At 40.5% G+C, this 20261-nt stretch overlaps 1 protein-coding gene across 1 annotated transcript in view; it reads left to right on the top strand.

Moving 5' to 3' along the window:
• Positions 1-20261, top strand: part of epha8 (eph receptor A8) — a 206199-nt gene that overhangs the window by 175376 nt on the left and 10562 nt on the right. The window contains exons 10-16 of the mRNA XM_061728015.1: positions 1188-1350; positions 5522-5654; positions 10099-10166; positions 10477-10602; positions 12474-12659; positions 17960-18021; positions 18824-19033. Of these exons, the coding sequence (XP_061583999.1) occupies positions 1188-1350; positions 5522-5654; positions 10099-10166; positions 10477-10602; positions 12474-12659; positions 17960-18021; positions 18824-19033 (948 nt within the window). The remainder of the gene's footprint in view (positions 1-1187; positions 1351-5521; positions 5655-10098; positions 10167-10476; positions 10603-12473; positions 12660-17959; positions 18022-18823; positions 19034-20261) is intronic.

Genomic DNA, 20261 nt, shown 5'->3' on the forward strand with positions numbered 1-20261 from the left:
AAGACAACCTCATAATTCTTTCTTACCCGTCATTTGTGCAACGCTTAACTTGAAAGTTTACTTTTAAGTTCTTGTGTCTTTTCAGCAGAAAGAAACTTCATAAATGACTGAGTTTGGAAGCAAAATCTATTCCTTCAATTACTGTGAACGTCAACTGATTTCTTGAGCTACTGTGGGTGGAGGGAACTCCCCTGCAGCTCTCCGGAGGTGGTTTAGGAGAAAACAATGAAGCCACAATAAGTTGTATGTCAGAGGTGGAAGATGAAGCAGTTGACGGTGAAAGGACAGCTGTGGGTCAAGAGAAAGTGCAAGATCTGTTTGGTTGGAACCAGCTGAGGAGGATGCTGAGCTCATTCCTGAACTGTACCAAATGAAGAACACACTAATGGCACTTTTACACTAGCACCTAGTCATCTCAACTCTGCTTGGTTTCTTTTCCATAACAATTCAGCACCTGGAGCAGAAGTAGGAGGTTGGAGTGAAGCTGCTGTGACGTATTTGATTGTATGATCTAAACGAAGAAGACAACAACACTAAATATGTAGAACCTGGAGGAGATGATAGATGTGCTGCTGGGTCTGTGGCTTGTTTTCGATATCAAGTTAAAAAATGAGAGTGAGAGAAGCTTCAAGCGGCGACGCTTTATTTTTTTTTTAGTTTGTCTCAGCGCTGCTGAAAAGTCAGCTGGAGCCCTGAGCAGCTATGAAGAGACAGAGCTCCTGGTAGATCTGGTCGTTCCTTATCGCCCGTCTACATCCCTTTTTAATTCTCTCGTCAGCACCAGGTTTATGAACATCTGACCCTCAGAGTTGGATCATGAAACAGACTTTTGCTGCCATTGCCTGTTGAATAAAATGAACAAGAAGCCGCCAGAGTCTCTTTCTCTGATTTCCTCCTCCTGACTCAGACGTCTGACTCCAACCCCCCGACCAATCGGTGGCCTGTAGTGTGATGATGTCAGATACAGCCGACTCAGCAGGTTAGAACCTCAGCAGAATAGATACAGAAAAGTATCTACTCGGCCCGTTAGACCCCTAGTGGGAAAGCGCAAAGCCGAGGCGGGACGAGTAGGTGCTAGTGGAAAAACGCCATAAGTTAATCCGATCTATCCAGACTTCCATCATTGTTCATTTCATGGATGCCAGCTTCCAAAATCCTAGTTTTGAATATGTTTGTTTTTCTGACAGGAAAACGACGAGGAAACCTTTTCCACTCTGAGGTCTAGAAACACCAGTGCCCGGGTGTCCGGTCTGAAGCCGGGGACCAAGTACATCTTCCAGGTCCGAGCCAGAACGTCTGCGGGCTGTGGCCGCTTCAGCCAGGATGTAGAGATCCAGACTGGTAAAGCAGGTGAGCGTGTGCTGGTTTGTGTTCTGTATACAACGTGATTATAAGGAGCAGATGAAGTGAACTGGGTGCTAGTGGATCACTGTTGGGGAAAACCTCCTCCTGACAGCAGCTACAGGAAGCCTTCAGCAACTATATGCTGCTTGATGGAGCGGAAAAAGTCCAGCAACAACCGTTTGTTTTGTTAAAAGACACAGGGGACTTCTCAAAGCCGGTCTAGACTGCACAGCGTGATCCCAGGGTGAAATGGCTCGGGGAGTCAGTTAGGGAAACAACCCGCCACCCTATTGATCCATGCTTAGTTGTGTGTCCCCCCGTCAGCAAAACCACAAGCTTTCCCAGCGTCTGCACACAACAGGGTGGGGAAGAAGTCTTCATGAGCCTCTCCATCTCAAGCAACAATACATAATGTTACTGACATATTAAATAACACTTTTATTAGTGTATATTTCTTCCTGAATATGACATTTGGTAGATAATATGCAGAGTCCAGCGCCTGCCTGGCTGGAGTCCCAGAACTCCTTCATTGGCGACTTGTCTCATTTCATTCTGCTACCCACTTACTCTCTTCTCAATATACTGACTCGTCTTTCAAACTTTGGAAACAAGAGTACTTCACAAATCCGCAAGACAGCATGACAATTAAACCCATAGCTTCTGGAGTTTAGGAGCAACAGACTGAGCAGTGTTTCTCCTAATCAGAGTTAAATCTGACTCAGTTGCATGTCATTTCAATTCTGGCACATGAGCTTTTCGAGCCTATGAGAAAATACGAACTTTCTGTCAATCACTCGGTCTGCTGCCTCCGAAACATCACATTCTGTACGCTTGTGGTTCACACAGTGAAACGTACTCATTTTGGAGAGTCGCCGAGCTCGCATGAAGCATTTGAAATATCTTTACTTGGCAAGTATAGATCAGGCTGCTGCGATACTGCACGCACCGGTTTACCTGGAGTCACTTTAACGCCAAACCAACCCGTTTACTCAATCAGGCTTGAGCAATGCAAAAGGTTTTTATAAACTTCCAAAAGGCTTTTCTGGAGAGCGTGAAGATGTACGGTAAAAGCCTCTGAAGAAAGTAAAAACGTCACAGTTTTACAGACTACACCTCATCTTTTGTTCTTTTTTGTTTTGACAAATTAATCCATTTAAAAATGTCGGTAGTTGAAAGGTAAAAACACACATTTTCCGAAAATCACATCATAAGAGGTTAACAAGTGATCAATTAAACCGGATGTAATTACAACAGAGTTGTTTATTCAAGAACAAAACAAGAGAGAAGATGAAGGGTCTTCCATGAACAGAATCAGGGAAACAAAGGCCACTCCTCCCCATCAAGCTTGCTCTGTCACTTCAAAGAAGCCTGTGTTTGTCAGGCAGTGATCACAACAGCGTTTAACTCCCGGGAACGCTGGTGGAGAGAGGACAGGCCTGTAGCGGGGAGAAGCTGCAGCGCGCTGGGGGACGGGATCCAATCAGCCGGCCCTCAGCAAGCATCAAAGCGCTCGAGGAGACCTCCTTTCCTTCCAGCTGAGCAAACCAGCATTTAGCAATTAACAGCATGATGGCTTAATATAAAAGAGAAAAAAAGAAGGACATTTCAACATTTAAGTTAATGTTGCTCTCAGAATAAAAGGTGTGCAGTTTAACTTCAACGTTGTCAAACATCTTCTCAAGTAATCAAGTAATCAAGTTGTCGTTTCACCGTTTCAGTTTGGAACCCGTTCATGCTTTCACACACATAGATAACGTCAATCTTTTTGATATTGAAACATACTCATCTCTAAATGTCTCTTTGTTCCTCACTGGACAGCTGATACGGATACTTCTCAAACTGCAGTTTCTATAGGAACCACCCGGCACGGTTAGGCAATGAATTTTGAATCTTTGAAAGAAAAAGCATAGTACGGGATGTTCAAAGCTTTACTTGTATGTGTAGTTGTTTACTGATCGTTTAATTATAATAATTTTAACATTTGTATATATATATATATATATATATATATATATATATATATATATATATATATATATATATATATATATATATATATATATATATATAGGGGGGCATGATTGATGGAGCAGTAGAGCAGTCATACAGGGAGTTTTTGTTTTCTTTCAAACTGTTTGGTCACAAAAGCATGAGGTGCATGTGCAGACTGATCCTCTGCAGCTCGACACCGACCAGCCCGAGCATTGTTCCCCACGTGGGGTCCGCCCTGCCACCCAAACCCACTGGCTTTGGTAGAATAAAAGGTCGGCAGTGGTAATCCATGAAACTGTGTAGCATTCTGTCACAAAGATCCTCACATCTACTGATTTGCACTGGGGAAAAAAAATATATTCAGTTCAGTTCAGTTCATATTTATTTCAATCGGTACAACATTTTTTACAACATGAGTGACCTGCGTGCAGCAGAAAATTAAGCAAATACCTTTAACACTAGACGGGCAGTTTCAATATTCAAATGAATTTATTAACACTCGAAAGGGAGTGGGAAGAAGAAAACTTATTTAATCCCACCCCTGTTTCTCATCAATACTTTGACAGATTTTTAAGGCTTCCTTCTGTCTTAACATTAAACCATAACAATGAACAAAAGACCTACCGTATTTTCTGGACTATAAGCCGCTACTTTTTTCATAGGTTTTGAACCATGCGGCTTATACAAAGGTGCAGCTATTCTGTGGATTTTTCTTCCACCGCTCGGGGCGCTCTAACCGGTATTACAATCAAAACTAAGACAAAATAAATGCAAAGAAGAATACGCTACTTCTTCTTTAGCAGATAGAAGTAGAAGCAAATTTCAAACAGATACATAGATAAATAAATTCCGGTTATTTTCTCTTGGTTCTGTCCTGTTTTAATCAGCAAAGTTGCTGCCGTGTTAAAAGACACTGTTAGGAAAGGATCTATTTAGGTACAAACATGTCCATCATTTACAGTTCAAAATCCTTCTGTACATGTAGTAAATATCTAATCTAACAACATAAATATCTGCGGCTTGTATATCTTTTTTTTATAATTTTTTTAAAAAATAGAGCGGGTGCGGCTTACATACAGGTGCGGCTTATAGTCCAGAAAATACGGTATATCAAATTATACAGTATTTGCATTTCATAACCACAATGTGTGTATAATTAGGAACAATGTATATTGTCACCACGGGTGACAGTTAACTGTTAACTTACATTTATAATATATTCATAATACATACCAGCAACGGTAAGGACAACAATACCAGAAGGTAATGGACAATACATACCAACTTAATGAGGAACAACAAGTACACATCAATATTTGAAGACCGAAGTTGATTTAACACAGTGTTAAAACTCAGTGTCTTCATACTTTGACCAGACCATATGTTTATATAGCAATTTAAATCCGTGGATATTTTGTCATTGATATCCAGACTGTTCCAAAGTCTCACACCACATACAGACACACAAAAACTTCTACCAGTGGTTCGAACTTTAGGTATTTTAAAATCTCCATATCCTCTCAAATTATGAGTTTTCTCCCGAATTGTGAAATAATCGTATATTGTCAATCTCCTGAATAGAGTCTGATGGTTATGAACGCTATTCTGTTTTTTGAAAGAAGCAAAAAAACAAAACAAAAAAACACTATCAAATCCAGGATCCAGTGTGATGCAGCGATTGTCATTAATACGAGTTATTCCTCCGTAAAATCAGCTGTTGTAGGGAATAGCTGCAGGCTTGCCCTGTCACCCTCACTGTTGAACTGGTAAAATTCACACTGGAAACTGGTATCTGGTAGTCAGAGCAGACTGGTGGGGGTTTGACAGCACGGCTAAACTGTCAGAGCTCTTTTGTTTCAGTTCACATTGACTAATCTGTTTAACTGAGTGTAAATGCCTTTCTGTTTGTTTTCTTTGTATGTTTTTGACCTCCCTACTCCTTTAGCTATTTAAAGTACAGAATTAATCAGGAGTCTGTCGTTCAGAATAGTTTAACATTGTCTGAACTGTTTCATAGCCATAATGCTGCGAACAAACTTTGACAATGCAAACAGAAGGTAATTAAAAGGAAGCCGGGCTCTTTAATGGAGTTCCAGACTTCAGTACCTGCTGAGTGTGTTTCCCAGCGTGTGTGATCTGCAGCTCGTCCTCAGCTCACCCCGTGTGTTTGCTTGTGTCCTTGCAGCTCCTCTGCGTTACAACACAATGACCATCATCTGGATCTGCATGGCCTTGGTGTCCGGCCTGGTCACCACCCTGGCCATCTTCATCTGCAGGAAACGGCAAGGCTACACTTTACCACACTACCCGTCGCTGCTGTGTGTGGAACACTTTCTTACACTACTCTACCGTGACGCTCTCTGTGTAATGCTGTTTGTCATCAAATCCCCTGTGTGCACTTCATTTTCCCGCCGTGTTTGCCGCACGCAGTCCTGGATGAACGTAACGAGCCAAGCCGAGCAAAAGACTAAAGAAAGACTCAAATCGCAAAGGAGAAAGTATATCATCTATACGGAAGAGTATTAGGGCCAGACAGGAGAAAAATAAAAATAGTATTTTAGAGGAGGTTAGATTTTTTTTCTTTATGCACTTTGAGAAAAAAGTCGAAATGTCGACAATAATGTTGAAGTACAATTTTGAGAAAAAAGTTGAAATGTTGAGAAAAAAGTCAAAATGTTGAGAATAAAGTTGAAATGTTGAGAAAAAAGGCGAAATTTCGACTTTATTCTTTTTTATTTTTTATTTTTATTTAACCTTTGTTTAACCAGGAAGTCCCATTGAGATACGAGATCTCTTTTGCAAGGGAGACCTGGCCAAGACAACAGCAGCAATAAAATACACAATACAACATACATCACTCAAAAACCAACATCAAACAGTATATCCATTCTACAGACAACAACAACATTCTTCAAGTAAATTTTTTCGTAACAAAGATTTAAATTTGCCAAGCGAAACCAGGGTGCTTAAGTGGGTGAGCTCTTGTAAACCATTCCATGCCAATGGAGCAAAGTGAGAAAATGCAGTCTTACCTAGTTCAGTGAGTGCTCTGGGAGTTTTTAAAAGTAGCAATCTAGTGGATCTGGTATTGTAGCTGCTAGAGGCTCGACAAATGAGACTACAAAGGTAAGGAGGAAGCTTACCCAAGATGGTCTTATATATGAAGATGTACATGAAATTGAACATTGAACATGAAATTGTATTTCAACATTGATCTCGACATTTTGACTTTTTTCTCGAAGTGCACAATAAAAAAAAATCTTCCCCTCTCAAATATTTTTTCTCTTGCATGGCCCTAATACTCTTCTGTACATCTAAGATTGTGTTTTAAAATCAAAAATAACTTGAGTTCTACTTTCATGCTTTAATCTAATCACGGGTGCACAAAATATCTACATAAGGTTCTGTCAGTGCTAAGGCTGATGCATTCACTCGATTTAGCTCATTTCTGAACCCATAATTTCCACCTCATAGTGGATTTAATTATGTTGATTCATGTCCAGTCGTTTGCAAGCCAAATGTTCACACTTATCCCACCACACCTCCCCGTCAGCACCTCCTCTTTTGATGTCTCCTACTTCCATCTCTGTACCATTTCAGCAAATAATTAATTTTAGATTCTCTTAATTATTTCAGACTTCAAAGCATATCATGTTGTTTTTTCACATCTACACTGATTAAGGAGAGAATACGTTATAAATTGGAGGACATAAACATGTTTTCACGGAGAGATGTTGAACAGATCCAGCGTACGCTGCTGAGACAGAGGACCGGTGAAGAAAGGCTTCACTCGCCCTGGAGTTTAGGGAGACGGGCAACGGGCCAATTTACTGATGAGTATATCAAAACTCCCTCTGACTGAAATCACCAGGGACAATTTTACTGTTTACACTGTAAGCAGGTTTCACAGCATATTACTGCAAAAGAATTAAAAGATGAGCACATCATATAGCTCTGCTGTACTGCAGACAGCTGGGTGTTTTTTTTACTTTTATTCATCAGGACCCCCTGCTTCACACATATTCCCTGTGTCCTTGGACCTGCACACTTAATTCAAAACATTATGTTTAAGCAAAAGCAGAATAACAACCTTTATACAGGTGCGGGAGTGGCTACACTGCTTACAGCAGTTCCCTATGTGAAGCTGCTTTTCCTTCAACTTGCAAAGTTGTTTTCAACCCCAACAACGATATCAAATCCCTGCAGAAGAAAAGTCTTTTTCTTTAGCTACAGTTTGAAAATAGTCCCTTCAACAAAGCTCAAGTCATATGACAGCAGACCTCTTTGAGTGCAGGACTGCAGAGCTATTTCATTACCCTACTTTATCAGTTTTGTTTTAATATGCAGATAAACTGCCATGATTTATGGTCATAACCAAGAAAAAGCTGTGTGATCCGTCAATATAGTCGCAGCACCATCTGCAAACGGCAACCGTGCACTTCTATAGGTGAATGTGCCTTAAATCTCTGGTTCATTTGTCCTCTAAATGCCCTCAGAGAAAATTGATAGAAACAATTTTCCGCGTAGGAAAAGGCGACCCGGTGTCTGCAGCCTGCGTGGAAGACGGACGGAGCCGCCTTGATCTCGCCCAGTGACTCACGCGCTGGCATGTTCACGCTTTTATGGTAGTTGGCATCTTTTTCCCCGCCCTTGTTTGAGCCAGAAAAGGTTATATTTAGAGAGGGAGAGAGTCGGGCCAATTCTTTAAAACCTCCGCCAACTTTTGATTACATTTTCCACATTCTACGACGCTAAAACTCCCATAAAGGGCGACAACATTGAGAATCATCAAGACAAACATTTACTTTTTTCAAAGAAAGTCTGGACATTCGAGTCCGTTGACTGTCTTTTACTCTTTACTTTACTTTTAGTTACTTTCTAAAACAAGACATGAATGGTGACATGAAGATGGATAAAACAAGGTAACAAGCACACAAACTAAAGCTGCCAAGCATTTGAAGATTTGAATTTTGATTTGAGGATTTTTATTTCGAACATGCATGTTAAAAAAAAAATACAAAAAAGTACAAAAGAAAGTACAAATATATATATATATATATATATATATATATATATATATATATATATATATATATATATATATATATATATATATATATATATATATATATATATATATATATATATATATATATGTTGACAGAAGGCAAGACAGCACTTGGTCAGACCTCACGGATTCACCAACATGTTGGAAACGGAGTAGGATTGAATTAACCACTTATCCAGTCCTACCCCTGAATCTTACCTACATTCTTACATATAATAAGAGTTTCAATAAGTTTACTTATAAAACACACATAACCAAACACTCCTACTTTAATAACTATTCAATATAGTGATATAATACTCAATTATATGTATATATAAATATAGTCAAAAACAAAACAAATCAATGCAAACAAAAAGAAAACAAAAAAAACGCCCAGCATTTAGTTGTGATACTATGTATGTATGTATGTATGTATGTATGTATGTATGTATGTATGTATGTATGTATGTATGTATGTATGTATGTATGTATGTATGTATGTATGTATGTATGTATGTATGTATGTATGTATGTATGTATGTATGTATGTATGTAATAATAGAAGTAATTATAATGTTACCGTATTACATCATCATTACTTTACAATAATACTACAATATAATAGAGAACAATAGACAGCAATGATATAACAATATACTTGAATAACTATATAAGAGTAGATATGTTATATACACTGGTTCATATATTTACCCCCAATTATATACACAAAAACAACCATAAATCTATATATCGACATAACTATAAATCAATATATATTAGATATATAAATACTGTACGTATAATATAACTCAATATATCTCTATACATACAGTACCAACATATAACATATCTATATCCATAATATAAATGGATATAGATATAGACTCAAACCAGCGACTGCAGCTTGTCTTCAGGCCACTGGTCACTAACCCGCCCATCACCAGCCTGGTTACCCCCACCCCCCCAACATAGCACACTTTGATTCGTACAATCTACCTAACTGTTGGCCACCATGATTACTGGTTTTGTATTCTTTCACTTTCCTTGTGTTTTTTTTTCACAGTGGGAAATCATGAAAAGTGTTTTCCCATTTGAAGCCACGCCCACATTGGCTTCACTTTTAAGAACTAATATTTATGTTGATCCTTTACATACAGTCCGTGGTCATTCAGTCAATAATCAATTCAAAATATGAATGCTGCAGTACCGTGTGGCCCCGTTGAAAATAAAGATAAAAAAGTACAGTGTCTTATTAGAACAGGAGCAGAAATCTGACGGTTTTATTGATTGTTGGATATAAAATCAATGTCTGCATGCAAGCTGTCATCACGATTAAGTGAATATATGTTCATGTTTTTATTTTCTGGGTACTGTTCAAACTGAACGGAGCCTCTAATTAGGTTTTCCTAATTAGAAAGGACAGCATGTCAACTGGATGTCCCTAATTATGGATTCACTTTTATTAAATGCTGAAGCTGACAGTTTGTTCTGACCAATTAATGATTTATCAATAATGAGCTCCGGTCAGAGTTTGATAGTAAAATGTTCACCTTTTGTCCTGTATTCATCCCTCTGTGTGTGTGTGTGTGTGTGTGTGTGTGTGTGTGTGTGTGTGTGTGTGTGTGTGTGTGTGTGTGTGTGTGTGTGTGTGTGTGTGTGTGTGTGTGTGTGTGTGCGTGTGCGTGTGCGTGTGTGTGTGTGCATGGGTGTAGACACTGTGGCTACAGCAAAGCCTTCCAGGACTCAGATGAGGAGAAGATGCATTACCAGAACGGTCATGGTATGTTTCCTCGATTATTGCCAATAATAGATCACACCACATTCCTTGAATGGATTGCATTTTCATCCCCTTGTAATAAAGTTCATCCTTACAGCAAACAATTTCCATCTGCCCTTGATTACAGGCGAACACACATCTCCTGCCTCCCTGTGTGCTGTTCCTTCCCTCCTTCTCCCTGCCTACTCCTCTCTCCGACTCCTTTCTTCCCTTTTCATCAGGCGTTCCCGGCACACACCGGTGACAGGGGCTCAGATGTGATGTTGTTCTCATTCTCCGATATGTGACCAAATGCTAATGTTGTTTATCTTAGTGTCATTCCCCGATGCGAGGTTCTATATCGACCCGCACACGTACGAGGACCCCTGCCAGGCGGTCCATGAGTTTGCCAGAGAAATTGAAGCTTCCAGGATCAAAATAGAGAAAATTATTGGCTCAGGTAAGACTGTGAACTTGTGTGCACTTGCACACACAGAGACAGAGACAGACACGCACATGCACATGCACACACACACACACACACACACACACACACACACACACACACACACACACACACACACACACACACACACACACACACACACACACACACACACAGAGTGGGAATCATTGGCTAGGCTAACTTAGAATCAGTGTCTGGTGTAAAGGCTGCGGTGTGCAGCAGAGAGGAGGAGAGCAGTGGAATCAGAGCATCGCATGGGGCTGTCACTCAAAGCTGCTCCACGAAAACACTGTCAGCTACACTAAACACACAGCTGCTGCAGCACAGAAACAAATACAGGAGGGAACAAGGATATAATTAGCTCCTTGTGTATCGCATTTACTGGTTGAACAGAATCCATGTGTTGGTTTCAAGAATATCAAAGAATGTAAACAATTCAGTGACTTTAAGACTAACAAGGTTTATGACGTCAAGTCATTCATTAATTGTAATACCATGTTTGTTTTCTACCGATTGTCTTGTATCTGTGGTTGTTTTTATATCGGCCGCACTAAGCGTCGTTTGAAAGAGTTTCTATGCTATTAGAAAAGCAAATTTTGATTACCCAATGACTAAGCACTTTTTTGAAGCACATGACAGCAACCCAGGTTCACTTATGGTTGAAGGCCTAGAAAGTATTCAAAAAAACATTAGAGGTGGTGACAGACTCAAATTACTTCTGAAGAGAGAGACCTGTTATATTTACCAAATGAAAGCCATTATTTATCCAGGTTTAAATGAAGACACTGATTTCACTCCTTTTTTGTAACTTTTTTTCATTACAGATAGTGCTTTCTTCTCCTATTTCCAGTATTAAATTGTTTAACAATTGGTGGAGCCATTTATTGGTCATCTGTTACTTTTCTTGCTTACATTTGTCCTCCCACCTACCCAGGTGTTTTCAATCATCCCATTTAAGGAGAATCAATGACTACGTTTACATGCAGTCAAAATTCGGGTTATTACTAATATTCCGATTACTGAAATATTTGGAATATTCCGTTTACATGCGTGAGCTAACAGAGTTATCCCTGTATACATGGTAACGACGCGCGGAGAACGTGATGACGCAATTAGCGCCATTTCCGCTTCTTCTTCCTGTATCCAAATTCAAAACAAATGCTGCTTCGCGCAACTTTTCTCTCACCTTCTTGTAAATCTGGCTATCCCGGTACTTTCTACCGTCTACAAATGCAGAAATGTTCATATCCTTCATTACATTTATGAAGTGATTAGTCTCCTCCTCACTCCAAAAGTGTGGCGTGGTCTTGCGTTTCTCCGTGTTTATAAGAACTTCCTGGACTCAAAAGACCAGGATTCCTTGAGAACAGAACATGCGCAGAAAACAAATTCATGTTCCGTTTGATGGGGATATTCCGTTTGGCGTTTACATGACCCAATATTCGGGTTTTAAAAGGAGTAACCCAGGGCTCATATTCAGGAGGAACCCAGGGGTCATATTCAGGTTTTTAAAAACCCAAATATGAGCAAATTCGGGTTATTCAAAGGGGTTATTGGTGTTTACATGGCCGTGCAAATTCGGGTTATTGCAATATTCGGGTTTTAAAAGGGTTATTGACTGCATGTAAACGCAGTCAATGTGTTGAGTGTTACACCCTGAGGAAGGCTGTGGCCGAAACGCGTGGGCTGTAACCCACTTTTTTAATCTTCTACATGAAGTAGCTATTTCAAATAAAGGCCTTTTATATTTAAAGAAGAGTGCCTTGGATTTTTCTTCTTTTTCTGCCATGTGTAGGTTTGTTTTTAAACAAGCAAATTGTCATGAAGTTGAGTGGTGCTAAACTGTTCCTCTGTTCTGCACTCAGGAGAGTTTGGGGAGGTGTGTTACGGACGTATGAGGCTTCCAGGTAAACGAGACATCCCAGTAGCACTGAAGACCCTGAAGGCAGGATATACTGAGAAGCAGAAGAGGGACTTCCTGGCCGAGGCTTCCATAATGGCCCAGTTTGACCACCCGAACGTCATCCACCTGGAGGGAGTGGTAACTCACAGTACGCTGAGTCTGAAACCATACACCCTTGTCAAGGACTTTCACTGTGTTCACTATTATATAAGATAGAAACTGGGCACTAACCTGAGACCTGAGAGCTCTCTTTCACAGCAGAAAGCCTAAAATGATTCCTGTTTCACACAAAAGGCCACTTAAAGATTGAAGACGTGTTGCAATTTTAACTGTTTCATTTGTGAAGTGACTGTTCATGGGGCAGGGCTATGGATTACAGGAGCAGTGAAGAGAAAAACGCAGTTCACTTTTGTTTTTTTCATTCATATGAGCAAATAAAAACCAACAACAACAACAAAAAAACATTTATAACCAGGTCGAAAAAATTCAGAAGCGTCAAAAAAAAGTATAATGTCAGTATTTCTATGTAAATTAAGAGAGAATTTTAATTCAATTCAATTTTATTTATATAGCGTCTATTACAACAGAAGTTGTCTCTAGCATCTTTCCAGAGACCAGAAAATGACCCCCGAGCAATTATTACATAAACATAAACAATGGCAGGTAAAAACTCCCCTAGTGGTAGAAAAATCTTAAGCCAAACAGTGACAAGGAAAGACTGTAAAAAAATGTAAAAAATAAAAATACTTTAAAAGTAAAAAAAAAAAAAAAGTAAAAAAATGTAGCAGCTATTTGCTAATTAAACAGTCTGGATTAATTTATCATCTGTAAATGTGAACACCTCTACAAGAGCAGCAGTTTTGTAATTTTTGATCTTCTGTTCTACTCGGGCAGATGTTAATACAATGTTGAGAAGCACAAACGTCAGGACCAATCGTAAAGAAGAGTTTTTGTTCCCTTCAACGGTTTATAAAATCATTTCTAAACCACTTCTTCACTCTACGTTGAGGAAGATTATTGCAAACCTTTAAAGCAGTTTCCAATCCTCCCAGGAGTGGACGTCCCAGCGCGTTTCCCCGAAGGTCACACTGCTCAACGCTCACCCCCGGGTGCCAGCAGGGAAACGGCCCGGGTTCAGCTGAGACACAACAGATGCTGTGAGATGCAACCACGGTGTCACGACCACCACAGGGGCCTCAGTGAGATTTAAACTGTCCCAGAAGCAACCGACCATGTTGCTCTGCTAAAAAGGGTCTATTTTTGTGACCAGTTGCTGCTAAGCCATGTCAATTTACACACAGCAGCGCAAACTGACTGTTAGGCAAGTTTATGTGTATAGCACAATTCAACACAAGGTAATTCAAAATGCTTTACATCAACATTTAAAGTGGCAAGACACAATTAAAACATAAATAACAAATAAAATGAAATAAAATGATAAGAGAAGAGGTAAAATAATAGAAAGCACAAGTTGTTAGAAAGTAAGGGCAGTAGAGTACAGCAGGTACATCTCATTCTTACAATGGCAAGAATTACGTTTCTATACGGTCAAAACGTACAAAGACCGGGTCAAATACAGTATTACAAAAGTAATCAGTAACAATTCGTACGGTGAATTAAACCAATTTGACAATTCTATGCCACAAATCTCTGTTTCCAGGTCTTATTTCACACAACTGATGAGAATTACGTTTCTATACGGTCAAAAAGTACAAAGACCGGGTCAAATACAGTATTACAAAAGTAATCTGTGCCGATTCGTGCGGTGAATCAAACCAATTTGACAATTCTACGTCACAAAGTCTGCATTCAGGGCTTATCCATAACTTTGTGCGGTTTTCAAAAAGTATTTAATTTAAGAGTACGCTTAAATAGCTAAAAGCTGACAGTTGGAGCAGACCTCAGGTCTACATGAAGTTTGTTCCACCGGTGAGGAGCAGAATTGGTTCTGGTTCTCTTAGTCAGACACGACAGCGGGGGCAAAGTTAGACAAGACCTTGCATGGAAGCACAGCAAATTGATGCATAGCAACACATTTGACAAAGAAACCAATAAAGCATATAAGTATAAACACCTCTAGCCAAATATCAACTGCAGTGGCGGAGTGGAGATGATTTGGGCTGCAAGACCTTTGTCACTTTGCAATCATCGAGCCAGCTATGAATTTCTCCACGTCCCAAATCATTTTTGGGTCACATGATGGCTGAACTTTAGCTAAAATTGAACAATAAAACAGGACAAGCATCCCAACCACACCAGCAAGTCTACAGTTTAAGTGAATCACCCTTTTAGAAAAAGGGATCGGTGTTGTAGTGTCCAACTAAAAGTTCAGCCTTCAAACTGATTGAAATGCTGTGAAAAGACCTTTACGACAGATTTTCCTACGTGAATAACTGTGCTTATAAAAGTCTGTTAACTGAAGTAACTTTTCAAACATGAGGAGGACAAAATTCCTCCATAACCGTGTGAGATTCTGACAACCGCTAACAGTGGTTCTACAAGCTGTTAAGTCTGGCTGTACTTTTTCACACAATATTTCTGATTTCTGTCTTAATTTTTTAGCAGATACATAATAACACGATGTAATAAGACATTTATTCATCTTCAACTGACCTGGTGAGGACCGGGTATCTGTTGATATGTACAATTTTAGAATTGAAAATGGACGTACTTTCCTTTTCAGTTGCTGAGTTTAATTGATAACCACCTGAATTGTAGAGGGTTTCAAGTTCCATGATGTCAGGATTTTACTTTTATGGATGATGTACTTCTGCCAGCATGGGGCTCCTTTGAGGGGAGATGCTGCTCCTACTGCAGCCGAGTATGAAGCAGCAGGAATGAAAATCGGCACCTCCAAATCTGAGACCATAGTTTATGGTTACTATGTGTTTAAGTCTGAACACCAGCGAGGGAAGACAGCTGCAGTAGTGTGGCTCCTCTACCAGTCTGTTGCTGTGCAGAGATGAGGCCAAGGGCAAGACTCTCCGTTCCACTGCTCACCGGTTGTTGAGACGGCAGCACAAGATCATGAATAAAAGTAGCTGAAATTAGTTTTCTGCACATGGTGGCTGAAGCCCTTAAACATGGGAGGAGAAGTTGACTCATCTGAGAGGGAAACTGAGCAGAACTGCTCCTCCTCCGCACCAACAGACGGTAATGACCTGGTCCAGGTTTATCTGGTCAAGAGTTCTACACGCATGTCCAATCAGGAGGAGGCTCAAAGGCTGAAGAAACGCCCGAGATGGAGGGATGGATGGAGGGATGGATGGATGGATGGATGGATGGATGGATGGATGGATGGATGGATGGATGGATGGATGGATGGATGGATGGATGGATGGATGGATGGATGGATGGATGCATGGATGGATGCACGGATGGAGGGATGGATGCATGGATGGATGGATGGATGGATGGATGGATGGATGGATGGATGCAAGAATGGATGGATGGATGGATGGATGCATGAATGGATGGATGGATGGATGCACGGATGGATGCATGGATGGATGGATGGATGGATGGATGGATGGATGGATGGATGGATGGATGGATGGATGAATGCTTGGATGGATGTTGGATGGATGGATGGATGCATGAATGGATGGATGGATGGATGATGGATGGATGAGTGGATGGATGATGGATGGATGAATGGATGGATGGATGGATGGATGAATGCTTGGATGGATGTTGGATGGATGCATGAATGGATGGATGGATGGATGGATGGATGGATGGATGGATGGATGAATGCTTGGATGGATGGATGGATGGATGAGTGGATGGATGGATGGATGATGGATGGATGAATGGATGGATGGATGGATGATGGATGGATGGATGGATGGATGGATGGATGGATGAGTGGATGGATGGATGGATGAGTGGATGGATGGATGGATGATGGATGGATGAGTGGATGGATGATGGATGGATGGATGGATGATGGATGGATGAGTGGATGGATGGATGGATGATGGATGGATGGATGGATGATGGATGGATGGATGGATGGATGGATGGATGGATGAGTGGATGGATGGATGGATGATGGATGGATGAGTGGATGGATGATGGATGGATGGATGGATGATGGATGGATGAGTGGATGGATGATGGATGGATGCTTGGATGGATGGATGGATGCATGGATGAATGCTTGGATGGATGGATGGATGGATGGATGCGTGAATGGATGGATGGATGGATGGATGATGGATGGATGAGTGGATGGATGATGGATGGATGCTTGGATGGATGGATGGATGATGGATGGATGAGTGGATGGATGATGGATGGATGGATGGATGATGGATGGATGAGTGGATGGATGGATGGATGATGGATGGATGGATGGATGGATGGATGGATGGATGAGTGGATGGATGGATGGATGATGGATGGATGAGTGGATGGATGATGGATGGATGGATGGATGATGGATGGATGAGTGGATGGATGATGGATGGATGCTTGGATGGATGGATGGATGCATGGATGAATGCTTGGATGGATGGATGGATGGATGGATGGATGCGTGAATGGATGGATGGATGGATGGATGATGGATGGATGAGTGGATGGATGATGGATGGATGCTTGGATGGATGGATGGATGCATGGATGGATGGATGCATGAATGGATGGATGGATGGATGGATGCGTGAATGGATGGATGGATGCATGGATGGATGGATGCATGAATGGATGGATGGATGGATGGATGGATGGATGGATGATGCACGAATGGATGGATGGATCCCCCACGGCAACGACCCCGACCAGGGAGATCGCCACGGCAACGACCCCACAGGCCGAGTAGCCAGAGCCCCGGTGTGGAAGATCCCCATGAGGAAAAACATGTGAAAAAATAAATAAATACATTTAATATAAAAGAATAAGTACAGAATAAAATAATTCAAAAATAAGTAGTTGAAATATTATATTAATAATATTAACTAGATAACAATAAATTAAACCACACTAATAAAATAAATAAAATTCAGTTATAAGCTATATACTGTAGGCTATTCCACAGGTGAGGACCGTAGTAAGGCAAGGCAAGTTTATTAGTATAGCACAATTCAACACAAGGTAATTCAAAGTGTTTTACATCAACATTAAAAGCAGCAAGACACAATTAAACAGAATAAATAACAAATAAAATGAAATAAAATATTTTCAAAAATCATAAGTAGTGGAATGAGGTCTTGCCAAGTTTCACACACCATTCTTTGACATCTGTAATACCACCAGGGGTAGGCAAAATTTAAAGGATGTTTTTATTGTGGGGTGACGTAAGCCAAGGTAAAACTATTAATGAAATACTCAAACGTAGGTGCTGCATCTGCATGTATTTACTCCACACAAGCACCACATACATAACCATGTGTTTGCGTGTAAGACAGCTTTTTCACATCTGGCCTGCTGCTGTTTTCTCTCCAGGCAAACCAGTGATGATCATCACAGAGTACATGGAGAACGGCTCGCTGGACTCCTTCCTCAGGGTCGGTATTCATACCTGTTCCAATATTTACTTCCTGCACCTGGAAATAGCTTAAGGCTGAAAGAAGAAAAAGAAATGCAAGAAACAACAAAACGCATCTTTAAATATGCATAAACAAATAAGATAATGTGCTACCCAGAAACATCTCTGATTCGGTCCACTGACCCCAACTTCATTTCTGTCTTTGCTTATGTCCCTTCACGTTGCAAGACTTTTTGTAAACATTGCACTTGTGTTGTCACGTGAGAAAGTTTTTTAGCAGGTTTTATCTGTTTGTGAGTTCTCATGCCGAGCTGTCAAATCCACAGTGATTTCCAATGAAAGCGGTGCGTCGCCAAGTTGCCAGCACGCCAGCTAAAGACATGGATTTCCAGAGATTTGGATTAAGCGAGACTGTTTTCACATGTTGGGAATAAAATCTTACAGTTTTGTCCTGAAATGATTAAAGGTGTTACTTTTTCAGGAGAGTGGCGTTACTTGCTTTGTTGGTTTAACTGATTTAACAGTTTTTTGTCCAGCGTCAGACAGCTCTGGCATTTGTTCAGGTGAAAATATGAGCAACTTTTCATCTTTTCCGCTCTACTCATGTGAAAATACTGCAGATTATTAATTAAAAGCAAATCCATATCATGTTTTAGTTTCTTATCTTTGGTCCCGTCAGTATTTTGATTAAAAATCCCCTCTGTTATCACTCTTCTCATTATCTCTGCTTTAATATCATCACAGTCATTTTGTTAATCTACCCTTAAAAGTCCCCGCCGCCCTTCTCCTGACCTTTCCTTTTTGCATCTTGGTGGTTGCAGAGACACGACGGCCAGTTCACCATCATCCAGCTGGTGGGGTTGTTGCGTGGCATCGCAGCAGGTATGACCTACCTGTCTGACCTGGGCTACATCCACCGAGATCTGGCCGCCCGCAACATCCTGGTCAACAGCAACCTGGTGTGTAAGGTATCTGACTTTGGGCTGTCTAGAGTCCTGGAGGATGACCCCGACGCCGCATACACCACCAGTGTGAGTTTCCACATTGAGGCAAGCATTGATGCAGAACACACACACACACACACACACACACACACACACACACACACACACACACACACACACACACACAGAGGAACACAACAGCTTCATGTCTCACACATCAGCACATTTTCATGATCCTTCCACCGTTTGTTTGGTTTGTTTGTTTGTTTTATTGTTTGCACTCGTAAAAAGGAACATTACACACAGGAAAAAAGAAAAGATGTGCAGGAGAGGTCATAAAAAACCCGAAGGGCTTATAAGCAACTTCCTAAAAACTAGAAAAAATAAAAAACAATAATTCACAAAACCATATAAGCACAATGGATAGGCCTATACAGAATAACTGATAACTTAGAGTTATATAATACTTCGGAATACAATTAAATAGCTTAGAAATATATTTGAATAATGGTGAATGAAAAACACAGATATATTAAAAATCTATAAACCTTTTTTAGCTTTCTTTTGAATGCAGATAATGTTGAGCATGTTTCACTTAGATGTTTTAACACCTTTATACATAAATGAAAATTTAGCAACTGCCGTTCTACAGAAGGGGATATGCAAATCTTTTTGCAGGCCGCAACGAACCTGCTGAATTAAACAGTGCTGCCTTAGCATATGATGTAATGTCCAAACCTTCTCTTCGAGCATAAATTAGTGCGTAATCAGGTCACTTCATGTTCTGATTCTGATTCTGGGATGTTGGGGCTTACGTACGGCTCTGTCAGCATCCGTGCTGCACGTATCCGGGCCTGCACGGCTGAGCAGGTTCAACACACCCGGGGTGTGTGTTGGTGGTCTGGCTGGACTCACCCCAGCAGTGCACACGGTGTTAAGTTGATGTCATGACACCGATTATCGTCTCGGTGCGTAAACAGTCACGTTCGTGATGAGTCCAATACTGAAGGAGTAATGATCAAACTATAATAAAGGCATAATAGTGTCTGAAAAGTTCACAACTGTTGGAGACAAAGCAGCAAAGAAAGGAGGAAGAAAAAGAAAAAGTGAGTGTAAAATGCTGATCGTGTGAATGAGTAAGTTAATCATTAATAATACCATTGCCTCATCACAAACGCATATGCAGATCTAAGTATAATTACCGCAGTGCCTTAGATTAAATTAATGTGTTGCAGGTGTATTCTTCTGGCATTTCATTTTCTTGTCCGGTATAAAAGCTGTGCAACAAAAAGAAAGAAGAACCACCTTTTTATGC

Source organism: Cololabis saira, chromosome 8 (assembly GCF_033807715.1).
Source record: "Cololabis saira isolate AMF1-May2022 chromosome 8, fColSai1.1, whole genome shotgun sequence".
Taxonomy (NCBI): Eukaryota; Metazoa; Chordata; class Actinopteri; order Beloniformes; family Belonidae; genus Cololabis; species Cololabis saira.